Source organism: Triticum dicoccoides, chromosome 7B, assembly GCF_002162155.2.
Source record: "Triticum dicoccoides isolate Atlit2015 ecotype Zavitan chromosome 7B, WEW_v2.0, whole genome shotgun sequence".
Lineage (NCBI taxonomy): Eukaryota > Viridiplantae > Streptophyta > Magnoliopsida > Poales > Poaceae > Triticum > Triticum dicoccoides.
The window spans coordinates 35,880,178-35,895,429 of NC_041393.1; the positions used below are offsets into that span (position 1 = coordinate 35,880,178).

Genomic DNA, 15,252 nt, shown 5'->3' on the forward strand with positions numbered 1-15,252 from the left:
TTTTTTTGCCTCCAGGGGGTACATGCAGATGCAGTTGCTTGACTGAAGTGCGCGCCTCTTTGTAGGGCCTGGTGACCAATGGCTGTGCTCATAAGGACCAAGCAGGTTTAGGCAGCCTGAAGCAGCAGTGGAAAAAAAAAGGAAAATCAATGATCTTCCAGGGGTTGATTGACACTTTGACAGTAGTTCCAGCCTTCCAGGGGTTCTTACCCATTAGGGCCACAGTGCAAGCAAAGCCTGGAACTGGAAGGCGTCACGCCAGCGATACCGGCCAATCGCCAGTGGGGCGATGGTTGCTAGTACCAGCACAAGAAAATACGGCGTCCTGGGTAATGGGAATGAATGATTAGTCCATGTTTGCAGCTGTAGGAGAACACGCACCATGAACAGTACGAGAATCCAGCGCCTGACGGTGCACCTGACCTTTTTTATTTTTTGAATAAGACGGCGCACCTGGTTTCCTTGCGGTACGGCAATACCTGCGGGTTGGGATGGGGACCTGTTTCCTGATTAATGACCAGGAGCACCCTGAATGGTCCCTGCTGAACCTACCGTAGATAGCCAGAGCGAGGTTATCCACCGACCGGGCACCGAGTTCTGCATGACGGAGAATTTACGTTGGCCACGCTAGGGTTTCTCCTGCCTCCTACGGGTGTCACCATCGGTCTACCTCGTCTACCGTTTTTCATGTTGTTTTTATAGTTTTGTTAGGGTCTATGCACTGCTCGGAGAGGCTGAGGCCTCAAGATGGAATAAGGTTCTATCTTCCTAGCCCTGTTTTGATGGTGTTTCTAACATCGTCGAAGGGCATGTTGAGGTTTTTCTCGGGCGGAACTCGCTGGATTTGGTTGGCGTTTGTCTTCGGTGAATCCGCGCGCATTCTGTTTTCGTCCATCTATATCCGTGTGTCTATAGGTTGGATCCTTTGGATTCTTTTCATTGGGATGGTTATTATTCTAATGCGTTGGTCCTACGAGGCCTTAACATGACAACCTCTTGACTGCCTACTACAACAAGGTTTGTCTGGCTTCAATGAGAGATGGGCGAAGACGGCGGTGTGCCTTCGGCTCGCTCTAGTTGTTGCAGTCGTCGTTACGTGATCTATGCACCTGGGTTTATTTTGTTACTTTTGGTGTTCTTTGTACTATCCTGACAGTAGATAAATAGATAGGAAGTTTTCGTCGCAAAAGGAAAAATTCATATGCAGCTGAAGCAAAGAACTTTTAATACGCAGAATTACTTTATATTTCTTTTAGGGTTCGCTGAGTCCACTATATATCTGATGTCAGATTTTTTTACCATGTAAATCAACCATTTTTCATGGCAAATTATGTTTTTCGATGATGGCAAGTTTAGTTGACGAGTATGACATGTCTTAGTTTATTTTTTTTATCAAAAAATTGCCGTGCTCGCAAAAACAATTTCCAATCATCATGCCAATATAAATTGCCATGAAAAATGTCTGTCATGACTAAATAGTGTTTTTGTATACTTTTACTCGTCGAATATGGAATGAATAAACAAACCTTCACAAAGCAAAGTAGTAGGATCATTTACAAGTAACGAAAGCACTACATCGGGTGATCAGGTGCCGAATCCATCCAGATAGAAGGAGAAGAAAACTTAACTACCATAACGAGTTCATGAACTACTTTATTACTCTTCCTATTACAACTACTATCATAAACCAAAGGATATTTTGCAAGAGAACTACTAGCCGTTGACCCGAAATTTTCATCGACGAGGTAGGTAAACGGCAGCACCAGCAACCGGAAACCTCGAACGTTCTACTTACCCGAAGCGGGGCGGAAAATATCTTGTCCGACCGACCGACGTAGCGTCAAACACCCGAAATTCGTCTCCTCCCGAAGAAGCTACTAGAAGAAACGACTCGTCATCACCAGTAAACCACTCGTCACTGCTACTAGCCGGTGGGTCGGTCGGTCGCTCGCCGCCTCACAGTCAGAGTCCGTCACCCGGCGGGCGGGCCGGCCACCGTCCAACGGCAGCCGCTCAAGCAATAAACAACCCCCGGGCCGGGACAAACCAAACCGTTCGCCCAAAGTTGACGAGGCAGGCGGCGACGAATCGCCCGGGCCCCACCCGCATAGGCAGCCGCCATTCCACCACCAACCCAAACAAACCGAGACGAGAGAGTGGATGGATAGCACCGCCGTCGCGGTCGCCGTCTTTGTCGCGGACCCCAGCGGCGCGACACGGCCCCGCGCGGGCGCCACCTCGCCACCGTGCCGTATCCCGGCCGTGAGCCTCCCCTCGTCGGCGCCCCCCGCGCCCGTCCACGTGGCCGCCGCTCTCCGGCCGCGACCGATCCAGCAGAGTTCCAGGCTGCCTTCTCGCCCGGTTTATGCCTGGTAGGGTACGAGGCCGCGACGCGATGGGCATGGAGGGGGTTGGCCCGTGCCGTCCGACGCGACGCCACACGTGGCCGCCGCCGCGGGCCGACATGGAGATCCACGGCGTTCGTTCACCTCTACTAGCTGCCTAGACTTTCTCGCTCGTTAGACGGTGGTGGGGCCGGGCGCACGCGACCGGCTAGCGCTGCCTAGCGCGGCGCGCCACGGCACGTACCACCGTGCGTCGGGTCGTCTCGCGAGGATATTTGCGATCGACTGATCGAGGCTCGTGCTGTCAATCACGACAGCTTATTAGCGTGCGTGTGTGCATGATTTCGTGGAGCGCAACAGCTCAGACCTTGTCAATTAGCTCGATCACGGTCAGAATCTTGTTGCGTGGCGTGGGTATCCCCAAGTCGCAGTGACAGTTCGTACACATCCAACTCATCCACACCCTCTGGCCTCTGCTACTAAAATAAATCCCCTGGATAAGTCACAGGGCCGATCAGACAACACACCCGACTCGATCGAGTATCGCACAAGTTGATAGCTCAAGGCGGGACGATGCCAATCCAAGAATCTCAGAGCTGCAAGCGCCGACCTCCAGTCAGTACTTCCGTGTTAGAGACGGCGAGGCGGTCGGGTGCACCCTATCCCACCGGCGTCACACCAAAACCCGTCTGTCGCGAGTCACTCACTCACGCACCGGCTAGAAAGAAATCCATCCAGCGGCTTCGATGAATCACCGCACCACTGGCCCTAATCCCCCACCCACCAGCTCGACACCGCCTCCCATCCCCGCTCGCTAATCCCCACCGCGCCGCGCACTTAGTCGCCTCTATTTATAACCCCACCCCACCACCCCTAGGCCCAGTACCAGTAGAGAGAGGAGAGAGAGAGGCCGACACACACACAGCGGCAGAGAGCCCACGCCTCAGGCAGGCGCCGCACCAGCAACCAACCAGCCCATCCCCCCCTAGGAGCCGCCGCCGAATTGGGGTGTGCAGGCACCATGGAGAGGGAAGCCACGGTCGCCTTCTACCCGCCGGCGCCGGCGCCGCAGCAGCAGCGCCCCACGGCCGCGCAGCCGCTCTCGGCCCGCGCGCCTTCGTCCGGCGGCGGCGTCCCCGCGGGGCGGGGAGGCGGGGGCAGGCAGTACCGCGGGGTGCGGATGCGCAAGTGGGGCAAGTGGGTGGCCGAGATCCGGGAGCCCAACAAGCGGTCGCGGATCTGGCTCGGCTCCTACGCCACCGCCGTCGCCGCCGCGCGCGCCTACGACACCGCCGTCTTCTACCTCCGCGGCCGCTCCGCGCGCCTCAACTTCCCCGACCAGCTCCTCGACGGCGCCCCCGCCGCCGCCGCGCCCGGGGACCTCACCGCCGCCGCCATCCGCAAGAAGGCCGCCGAGGTCGGCGCGCGCGTCGACGCGCTCCACTCCGGCGGGATCGGCGTCGGCATCGGCATGGGCGGCGCCCCCCCGGCCCCGCCGTCGCCGTCCCAGCGCCGCCGGGCCAAGAACCCCGACCTCAACCGGGAGCCCACCTCCGACACCGACGACGACCAGTGAACCGCTGTAAACCCCCGCCGATTCTTCAGTTCTCCTCCTCCTCCCGCCGCCTACATACCTAGTACTAGTGCGTCTTAATTAGTCGTCGTTAGCAACCAGCAGCGAGCTAGCTAGCGGTAGCAGAGCATCAACCATCTCACTGAGCAAGCAGATACTAGTTCAGTTCAGTCAGTTCAAGAAGAAAGACATGGGGAAGCAAGCGTGGATCCGACAGGCAAGGTGTTCGGTGAAATGCCGGGCGAGCTCGGGGGCCAACCCTACCAATAATGGAGCCGCGCGCGACGTCGCAGTCAGCTCGGCCAGGGGGTTACTAAGTAGGGGCCGCGACGGCGAGCTTAGACAAAGGGTGTGCGTGCAGCCAAGCATGGCGCATGGCCATGTGTGTAGTAGCTCCCTTGAGAAGTTGAGATATAAAGAGTGTTTGTAAAGGAAGAAGATACCGAGCGGCAAACAAAATGAAAGCTTCAAGAATCATTCCATGCACGCACTCTCTCTGTTTCTTCATCTTGATTCCCCACATCATCATGGCCGGACGGATTCCAGGAAAGCAGCAGCGGCAGTGCAAGTTCGTTCGCTTTTCCAAGAGGAACACCGAACACGGCGGCCAGGTCCCAGTTCCCACCCGCCTCAAAAGAAGAGGCAGCATCACCAGCCGCCACCGCCGTAGCGTATCGTGGTGCGCCTCCCCTCGTGTCGGCGTGCGGCGGCCGTGGTGGGCCGCCGACGTGGCCCGCAGCGTACCGTGGTGCGTCTCCCATCGTGTCGGCGTGCCGCGGCCGAGATCAGGCGGTGGTGGGCCGCGCCGGCCACCGCCGGGCGGGCGGGTCAGGCGTACTGCCTCGTGCGTACGGCATATGATGGGCGTCAGTGGAGTGGACCGGTGCGAGGTGCTCACGAGGTTTGGGTTTAGCGTGGGGCCCGCGGGGGATTAGTGCGGGGCGTGGGTGATGCTGCGTCTTATCGGGCTAATGATGCGCGTGTGTCGGCACTTGATTACGCCGCTTACGAGCCGCCCTGGAAGATTCGTGTGGAGTCGGACGTCCCCGTCGGTCCATGGACATGGACCGGACCAGGTGTCGACCGGCCGCACCAGCACCACCAGGAGTACTACTACTAGTCGCTTACTTTTTCTTCTGGGTGGATGGATGGAATCATGCATGGGATGGGAGTCCATGAAAATCCATGGGGCCAATCATCGGTCGCCCAACTATCCGGATCGCGCGTGGGAGGACGCCAACGACCTCGTGTTGCTCCCCGTTGAACTGGGTGACAGGTTTGGATTGTGAGAAGTTTCATAGGATCTGATAATTGCCGTTCGAGTCGACATCAGGTTTTGTGAAAGTTGGGGTATAAAATCAAAACAGGTGGGTGGTGAGTAGGCTGCCAGGGAAACACTTCAGATTTGGCAAAACAAACAGGTAAAACAAGCTGCCGGCCGGGACCATGCATTCGATTGTTTGTTTGTTTGCTTGACCGGCTCAGATCAGAGGCGGCGTAAACTTGCATTTCTGAGCTGTCGTGAGGATAAAAACAAATTGGGATGCTGAGATCCCGAAAGCAACATGTGTGTATATATATGAATTCGGAGATCCGCGTATCATCTAGCTTAACATTCGACGTTGACGCTCGTATCATGTTCTCTTTTATATGGGTTGGATCTGTTGATTGGCACTGTTGTAGGATTCGTATGGGTACACGATCGATCGAGACAATCTCAGATGTTTTTTTATAGGAAAAGCTAGTGCCTCAGTTTCGTCCCCAGAAACCATCACACTAGCTTGCACAACGAATTACGGAGTAGAAACGAGAAAAAAAACACCAAATCGGTAGACGCAACTGCTCTCTCCGTGAAAGAAATATAAAAGCGTTTACATCACTCTCCGTGAAAGAAAAAGCAGACGCGAACACACCAATAAGACGAAAAGATGCACTCTGGACAGAAACACGAGCTGCGTTCACCGGGATGTGAAATTGGCGTTCGTTGTTGCGACAGCGCGCCGCACGTGCACGCGCGAAGACCGTCCGGTCGGCGTCGCGCACGCATCGCGTTGCACGGCGCAGATCGAGCGGTCGACCGGCCGCTCTGTACGTCTGCGTCGCACACGGTCCATGCACGTACGTACATGCACCTGTCCAGCTCCCCGCTCCGACGTGACGTTCTCTGCGAGTGCCCAATTGCGACCGTGCTGCATCTTCTTCTCTGAAAGAGAACGCACGGTGCCGCATCTTGCTTTGGATAGATGCGAGCTGTGGCGACCGCAGAGAGCGATGTTTGTACAGCTTTTGTACCAATTCGTTCCATTTATTTCTTCTCCTTTTCAAACATTCAAACAGTTTTGTCCGTCCGGTTTGCACCCAGTCGTCCCGAGCAGCTCAGCCCGGCCTTCCGTCAGAAAATGTCTACTTGCAAATTAAAAAGTGACACACTACTGCAATGGTACTACTCCCTTTGTTCCAAAATAGATTCCAAAAGCAACATGTGTGTGTATACGAATTCAGAGATCCGCTTATCATCGTCTATCTTAACATTATTAGGCGTTGACGCTCGTATCATGTTCTCTTGATCGATCTCTTGTATTATGGATTGGATCTGTCAACTGAAAACATACGATCGACACTGGATGTGGCGACCAGCTTAAGATGTATATCCAGTGCCAATAACCAGACATTAAAACACCGTTCCAGCACTGTGCGACTGTATATCTGAAGAAAAACGACCAAAAGTTACGTTCATTACTCTGAAGAAGATAAACGAGCCGCATCCACCGGACGTCAAGTCGGTTCGTGCTCTTGCGACCGCACACCGCACGTGCCCCAACGAACACCGACTTAGTTTTTTTTTTTTGAGGGAAAGACCAAAATTTGTTCATCAAAAGCCACATATTGTGGGGTGCGGTTCTGGTCATGGGGTTGGCCCAACCATACATGACGCCCCGGACCAAGCGATAATGAATACTTGGCTAAACTATGTGCTTCAGCATTGACAACACGACATTCAAAAATAAATTGACATTGAAAAGGAATAGTTTTAAGTTTAATCTCGTGGATTACTGCATCATGCTTGCCTCTGCTACCTGGTTCTATGTCTTGTACGGTTTGTTTGGAGTCTGAAGATATAACCATCCGCTGCACATGCAGATCTTCAGCCAGGGACAGTGCTTCTCTACATGCAATCATCTCCATTATAGTTGGGTCATCAACTCCCGCCACCACCAGTGCCGAGCTGCCTAGGTATCGACCTTGCTCATCCCGACAAACTGCTGCTGCACAGCCTCCTCTTCGCTTTCTGATGCCAGCATCCACATGGATTTTAACAAAGCCCGCTGGAGGAGCTTTTGGCCTTGTTGTGTTATGCAGAATAACCGTCTGGCCCACTCTTCTCTCGCTCCCTTGAATCACTTCAAGTTCAGAGATGAAGTTACGGACGAAGTGTTGGGTAGCTTGTGGAGACTGAAAGATCCCTTCATGGATCGCCTTTCTACGTGAAGACCATATTGCCCACAGTGTGACCGATAAAAGCACAAAATGCTCATGCGATAATATGTCCATCATAGTGAAAAGCCACTGCTTGGCGTTTGGTTCCGTCGTGGTCACCATTTGATGTGCCAGTTGCTCATCAATGAGAGCCCATGTGCAACTCGCAACAGTACAGTTTATGAGTGAATGTCTCCATGAGTGCAGGGAACCACAGAGTCCGCACAACGGGTTGTCAGACATGTGCCTATGAGCCCTGACGTCCTCGGTTGGAAGTGAATGTTTTGATAGCCGCCACAGAAACATTCTGATCTTCGCTGGTACTTTGGTTCGCCATAGCGTTTTCCACGCACTCTCCTCTCCTGCAGAACTCGATGAGCTAGGAGATCCCTCAAGCCAAGCTTCCCTTCGGTTTCTTGTAGCGACCAACATACGATATGCTGACTTTACAGTGAAGTTCCCGTTTCTTTCGAAGTTCCAACACCAAAAATCCGGAATATTCCGAGTATTTAGCGGAATGGAGAGTATAGTTTTGGACGTCCATTGGCATAAAAACTTGCTCAACTCTCTGTCTATTCCACGTTGCTGTTGTGTGATCGATGAGTTCGGACACTCTGATTGGCGGGTCCACCAAGAGTGATCCATATGGCGTCAACATCTCATCTCTTGGCAGCCAAGTGTCCTCCTAGATATTGGTTGTCTCACCATTACCTATCCTTTTAATTAGTCCCTGTTTGAGCGTATCCCTCCCTTCCACAATCGCTCTCCAAATTTGACTTGGCTGACTCCCTAGCGATGCATGCAAGATGTCAGTATCGGGGAAGTATATGCTCTTCAGAACACGAGCACTTAGGGATTCTGGATTCTGCAGCAAGCGTCATGCCTGCTTGGCAAGCATTGCTAAGTTAAAGAGCTCAAAGTCCTTAAGCCAAGGCCACCCAAGCCCTTCGACTGAGTCATAGTTTTCCAAGATACCCAGTGTGGCTTGCGCTTACCCTCCTTGCTGCCCCACCAAAACTTTCTGATTAGCATATTAAGATGTTCACACACCCCTTGGCAGCTTAAAACAAGACACGGAAAACACCGGTACCGCTTGTGCAGCAGCTTTAACCAACACCTCCTTCCCGGCTGCAAACATAGTAGTTTCTATCCAGCCCTGAATTTTGCTCCATAAATGGTCCTTGAGATACTTGAAGGCCCCGTTTTTTGAGCTCCCAATATCTGAGGGCATGCCCAAATACTTCTCATTTAGAGTTTCGTTGGGAACATTTAGTAAGCCCTTGATATCTTCCCTGGTATTATCTGGAACTCCTTTGCTGGAGAAGATGGAAGACTTCGCCAGATTAATATGTTGCCCAGAAGCTCGACAATACATGTCTAGAACTTGGTTCACCTCATTAGCCCCCACACTATTTGCCTTGAAGAACAGCAGGCTGTCATCAGTAAATAAAAGATGGTTAACAGGTGGCGTCGATGGTGCCACTTGTATCCCATGCAAATTGGATGACTCTCCTTGTGATTTTAAAAGGCACGAGATGCCCTCTGCTGCCGACAAAAACAAGTATGGTGAAATCGGGTCACCTTGTCTGATTCCACGTGATGGTTCAAATTCTTCCAATCTCTTCCCATTCAACAGTACTGAAAATCTAACTATTGTGACCAGGCCCATTACAATTTTACCCACCTCTCAGAAAAGCCTAGTTTGAGCATGATTGCTTCGAGGTATGGCCACTCCACTCTATCGTAAGCCTTCATCATATCAAGTTTCAAAGCGCATCCTCGATACTTCTTTGATTTGTTCACTTCATGAAGAGAAACACCGACTTAGTCTTTTTTTTTTTGAGGGAAAACACCGACTTAGTCGATCGGTGTCACGCACCCAAGGCTTGCACGGCCCCGGGCACCCAGGGCCCAGTCCCGGGGCGTGGAAAAGTTAATAGGCTATAGTTATATAGAATTTTTGGCAGGCCCGGGGCGCAGCCCAGTGAAAAAAAAGAAGGCCCAAAGGCTTGATGGACTGCTTTGCCAGAAACGCACGCGCGTACGGCAACAACAAACCCCACGATCCAGCAGTCCAGCACGCACGAGGCACAGGAGACAAAACGATCGCAAGGCCGCCGGCGCCCGCCGAGTCGCACGCACGAGGACGCCACGATCGATCTCCAGGAGCAGCAGGGACACCAGCGTCCGCGCCGCCGTTCGTCGTGGCTCCGCCCCCGGCCCACCCACTTTTTGCCCGTCGCTGCCTTCCTGTTCGTCGTTCTCCTGCGTGGCGCTGCTTCATTGTCGGCTGCGGTATAGCTTCTAATTTTTTGTGATGCTTTCCTTGTTTCCCCCCTCGATGCTTTCTACTTGTACCATGTTCTATTCGCATAAGTTGTATCAGTGTACAAGCTGCTCTAAACTGAAATTTATACGATGTTCTTTTGTATCCAGTCATATATGTATGATATTGTTGAACCCAAATTGATGTAATTGTCAATTTCATTTTATATATTGTAGACAAAGAAGATGAAGAGATTTTTTTCGCCGGTGTTCGCAACGGGGCTGTCTACACCTATCATTTCTGATGGAGGGAATCAAGTGGCCGAGGAAATTGAATCAACACCAGAAACAGAAACAACTGTAGAAATGAGACCACGGCATTAGACTTCAAGCAACCCACCTGCAATGTCAACTCGAGAGAGAAACAATCATAGTATTCCTGCTGATGCCCTTGGTCAATTCCGTAAAGGTGATATTGAAGCTAATCCTGGTCTTAGAAAACCAATTGAAAGTTTGCCTTCTCTTATGATATTTTGCTTTCAATGCCTTGAAGGTGTTGACTCTTCTTTCACTGTTGATGAGGTTATGTGAGGCATTGATGAAGCAAACCATTGATTCGGTATTCTTTTTTATCATGTACTGTTCTTTAAAGTTTTTATATTGTTTTTATCTATTTCGTTGTATTGTTAAGCATTAAGTTTAAATTATAAGTTTTTAATGCAACCGAGCCATATTTTGTATGGGGTATCTTTTAAGGTAGCTAAAAGCCTCATGGGTGTTAAGATTTTCCCTCGCGGCAAATTTCTTTTTGGCCCGGGGCTTGGTCCAACCCTGGCTCCGCCACTGGGTATTCCGGCCGCTCTGTACGTGCATGCACCTTTTTTTCTTTCTGCAGGTGTCCAATTGGAACGGCGCTGCATCTGTGCCGCATCTCACGTTAGATACATCGATGCAGCCGATGAGCGGCGAGCTGTGGCGGTCGGAGAGAGGGATGTTTGTAGAGCTAGAGTACACCGATCCGACTTACTTGTTTATCTTTCGAACAGTTCTGCCGGTCACGTTTGCAACCAGTCGACAGTCGTTCCGAACAAAAGAGTCCGGCCTTCCGTTACAAAATGGCCACTTGTGCAAATTGAAGTGTGACATAGTACTGCATAATGTTTAGTACTGCACTGGTACTACCTGCGGGCACTCAACATCTTCAGAGCGGTAACTTTTTTTTTTGCATTGAAGTAGTAGCAGTGCATGCTAAGAGCATCTCCAACCGCGCCCCCAGCAGGCCCCAGGCGACTTTTTCGGCGTCGGTGCCAAAAAAACGGCCCAGTCACGTCCCCAGGACGACGAAAAGCGCCGGTTCGGCCCTTTTCTCCTTCCGTTACAAGGGAAAAGCGCGGTTGGCCCACGCCGTCAGGTGAAAAGTCAAGATTTTTCCCCCGACTCGCCTCCCACCCCCCGCGCTCTCGGCCGCCACTAGGAATATCCCGGCACCGCCCCGCCGCCCTTCACCGGTAGATAGCCATTCCCCGCCGGAAAAATAGCAGAGGTTCGCCGCGGCAGCCCCTCCGACACCAGCTGGGCGTTTCCGGCCGCCGTTTCCGGCCGCGGAGGGGCAGTTTAGCGGCGGGTGCACACCCACCGGGCGCAAGGTGTTCGGCGATTTGCCTGCCTCGGCGATGGACTCGGACAACGAGGAAGTGCTCGCCGCGCTGCTGGAGGAGGAAGCCGAGACCGACGTCCAGGAAGAAGAGCATCTCATGGTGCTCGTCGCCCTCGCCCAGCTGCTGGCGAGCAATGAAAAGCCGCGGCGAGGTGGCTCGGCGCCGGGGCGGGTGAAAGCAAAGAATCGGCATCGTCTCGAAGGCTACTATATGCTCTACTCCGACTACTTCGCCGATGCTCCACTTCACGGTGACAGAACATTTTGGCGCCGTTATCGGATGAGCAGAAAGCTTTTCCTCAGGATTGTGAATTCCATCTGGGAGTTCGACAACTACTTCAAATGCAAGATGGATTGCACCGGCAAACTTGGATTCACCTCCATCCAGAAATGCACGACATCGATGAGGATGCTTGCATACGGAGCTCCCGGTGACTCACAGGACGACTATGGGCGCATGGCCGAGTCCACCAGCATAGAGTGTTTCTACAAGTTCTGTCGGGCAGTGGTGGCAGTGTTTGGACCGCAATACTTGAGAACACCCAATGCGGAAGACACTACTCGGATCCTAGCACAGAATGCAGCAGAAGGATTTCCTGGGATGCTTGGAAGCATCGACTGCATGCATTGGAAATGGAAGAATTGCCCATTTGCTTGGCAGGGGATGTACAAAGGCGTCAAAGGCGGTTGCAGTGTGGTACTTGAGGCGGTGGCCGCACAGGACCTCTGGATTTGGCACTCCTTCTTTGGTATGCCAGAAACTCACAATGACATCAACGTGCTGCAGTGCTCTCCTGTCTTTGCCAAGCTTGTTGAAGGTCATTCTCCTCCGGTGAACTTCGAGATCAATGGGCGGCACTACAACAAGGGGTACTATCTAGCTGATGGCATCTATCCGAGATGGTCGACATTTGTGAAGACCATCAAAAACCCTGTGCCTGGAGGCAAGAATACCTGGTTTGCGAAGATTCAGGAGGCTTGCAGGAAGGATGTCGAGCGGGCATTTGGTGTGCTCCAATCTCGATTTGCTGTTGTCCGGTACCCCGCTCAGACCTGGTCGAAAGATCAAATGTGGGAGATCATGGCCTGCTGTGTCATTTTGCACAACATGATCATTGAGAGTGAGCAGGAAGAGCCAGTGTTTGACACTGAACCATACCACAGGCAGGGTCCTCTTGCCCAAGTTGATCACCAGCTACCGGCAACCTGGACTGCCTACCTCAGTATGCGTCACGAGATCCGAGACCCACATGTGCATCATCAACTGCAGCAAGATCTGATAGAGCACCTATGGAGGCTCAAGGGCGACACCGGACGCGACGTGTGATGAAATATGAGTTTTTATTTGTTGAACTATATAATTTGCATTGAACTATTTGTTGTTGTACTATTTTATTGAAGTATTTGAATTTCCTGTGATGAAATATGTGATAAAAAAATATTTATGTTGATAATTGAACGCCGAGCCACGGCGAACCACGCCGAATATGGGCCTATTCTCGCCCATATGGGCCTTTTTCGCCGAAATGGGGCTTCAAAAGTGGGCCAAAATCGGCGACTGAGGGCGAGCTGAGAGCGACGACTGGGCGCAAAACCGTCCCAGCGCCGAACGAATCGCCGGCTCGCCCCCAGGGGGCGATTTTTATGCATCCTGGGGGGCCAACGGCTGGAGATGCTCTAAGCTCCGTACGCAATACGTACAGAACCGTCGTGCATTACGGAAACGAAAGAAGGAAATGTTCCCATTTAAAAAAAATAAAAACATTTAGATCACTAATACAGAGCACCGCAAGTTGCAAGAGTGATGACCGACATGATGTCCATCTCATCATGCTTCATTATTTGAAACCGCCAAATACACGTACAGGGAGGAACGTAGGTACAAAACGTAAATTATTCAGTGAGCTCGATCCTCAGAAGAAAATCCTATTGTTCTGATGTCAGGACACGTAGCATCTACGAGAATGAATCAATCTATCCCATGACACATCACCGAGGAGCAGCCCCATCACCGTAGGTGACCACGAATGCCGTGTGAGTGTGACTACCATGGCGGTGGCCGTCCCGGTTCAGCCCGTCTCGTGCATCTGCGCGCGGGCGTCAAGTTATGTCAAGGGATCGAGTTTTGTTAGCGAAAATCAATGAATTTTGGAGATGGATATATCATCATCACCTTGGTGAATGGTGGAGGAGGGGAACATGAGGTGGAGATGGTGGTAGGAGGCGCGGCGGGACAGGTCCACCTTCGTCCCGGTGGGTATCCGTTCCATCTTCACCTTCACGTAGCCGCCGCCTCTGAAGCGGGATTTTTTATCGAAAAGAAACCACCTGTCCATCGGAATTGACAAAAAAAAGACCTCCAGATGAATTGACAATAAGAACCCCTGAGGCGGCAGCCCTGCCGGCACGGCGGCAGGCGGCAGGCCACGGATTACAGTGCCACGGCTAGCGCGACGGAACGGTGTGCTGGGGTGGCCCTCTGCCACCTGAGGAGCTGGCGGCAGGGTTGTGCCGCTGGGCCCGGCCGCCTGGTGAGCTGGCGGCAGGTGTACCAGCAGTACCACCATGGATGTCACTCCACGAGCTAGGAATCGACTAGGGATAGCTAGATAACATGATGGATGTCACTCAGCAGCACCAGCAGTTCCGCCATGTTGTCGTGGACGTGCATGTCCATGTGCTCACCATCCTCTGCTTGCTCCGGTGCGCACCCAGGTGTCGGCAGCAACGCCGGTCCATGGACGAGTGAACGAATGATTGGCGCCAACTTTCATATGAATCCATTCATTAGCCGTCTGGCTAGCAGAAAGCTCCCCAGGCGGTCGGGCCCAGCGGCACAAGCCTGCCGCCAGCTTCCCAGGCAGCTTGCACCAGCCGTTGCACCGTAATTCGTGGCCTGCCGCCTGGCGCCGTGGCGGCAGGGGCTGCCGCCTCGCACCGTGGCCACGTGTCGCCCGGCGCGCCTGCCGCCACGGCCTAGGGGGTCTTTTTTTTATCAATTTTATCCGGAGGTGGTCTTTTTTGCGTGCTCTTCACCGGCGGCCAGCCCACCAGCTTCTTCCTCCGACACATATAGCGTACTTCGCTCAGCCCCACAACAGAAATGCATGTTGCGTTGTCGGTGCATTTGCGTCTGACACGAACGATCAAGGAACGATCGATCGAACACTCGCTTCCTGGTCACCTCCCAGTCGCCGTTGCGCACGAAGAGCGGCAGCAGTGGCAGAGGCACAGGGGGCCCAGCCAGGGCCCGGGCCCTCGCCAACATCCTAATTTTCTTGGTAATATGCATATGAACATTGACATCTTTTTACTGTTACCTGCAGTCGGCCCTCCCCAACGTCCAATTAGATGCATTCCTGCCTCCGCCACTGAGCGGCAGTGTGCCACCTCGGGAGCCCCTAACGCCTCCACCGACCACCGCTCCCGGCCCGTGGAGTTGGGTGCCGCAAGCCCCAACTCCAACTCCATGTCGCCGATGTCTCCTTTAGTTCCCTTCGACTGTGTTCCGCTTAATGTGATCACAATAGAAGACCTTGAGCTAGTGTGACGCCCCCGATTCAATCGTACACTAATCATGCATGCAAACGTGTACGATCAAGATCAGGGACTCACGGGAAGATATCACAACACAACTCTAAAAACATAAATAAGTCATACAAGCATCATATTACAAGCCAGGGGCCTCGAGGGCTTGAATACAAGTGCTCGATCATAGACGAGTCAGCGGAAGCAACAATATCTGAGTACAGACATAAGTTAAACAAGTTACGATAAGATGGCTAGCACAAACTGGGATACAGATTGAAAGAGGCGCAGGCCTCCTGCCTGGGATCCTCCTAACTACTCCTGGTCATCGTCAGCGGCCTGCACGTAGTAGTAGGCACCTCCAGTGTAGTAGGAGTCGTCGTCGACGGTGGCGTCTGGATCCTGGG

At 52.7% G+C, this 15,252-nt stretch overlaps 2 protein-coding genes across 17 annotated transcripts in view; both read left to right on the top strand.

Annotated features, from left to right (window-relative positions):
* Positions 1 to 466, top strand: part of LOC119336445 — a 6,521-nt gene extending 6,055 nt beyond the window's left edge. For all 16 annotated transcript variants that reach the window (XM_037608465.1, XM_037608467.1, XM_037608466.1 and 13 more), the window contains one exon: positions 66 to 466. The gene's annotated coding sequence lies outside the window, so the exon portion shown is untranslated. The remainder of the gene's footprint in view (positions 1 to 65) is intronic.
* A 2,701-nt stretch (positions 467 to 3,167) lies between these two features.
* Positions 3,168 to 4,404, top strand: LOC119336446 (ethylene-responsive transcription factor RAP2-9-like). The gene has a single exon (XM_037608479.1). It carries the CDS (start codon positions 3,367 to 3,369, stop codon positions 3,919 to 3,921), a length of 555 nt encoding a protein of 184 aa, XP_037464376.1. The 5' UTR covers positions 3,168 to 3,366; the 3' UTR covers positions 3,922 to 4,404.
* The last annotated feature ends 10,848 nt before the right edge of the window (positions 4,405 to 15,252 follow it).

Coding starts and splice junctions, on each gene's coding strand:
- LOC119336446 (XM_037608479.1), top strand. CDS start 3,367: ATGGAGAGGGAAGCCACGGTCGCCTTCTACCCGCCGGCGCCGGCGCCG.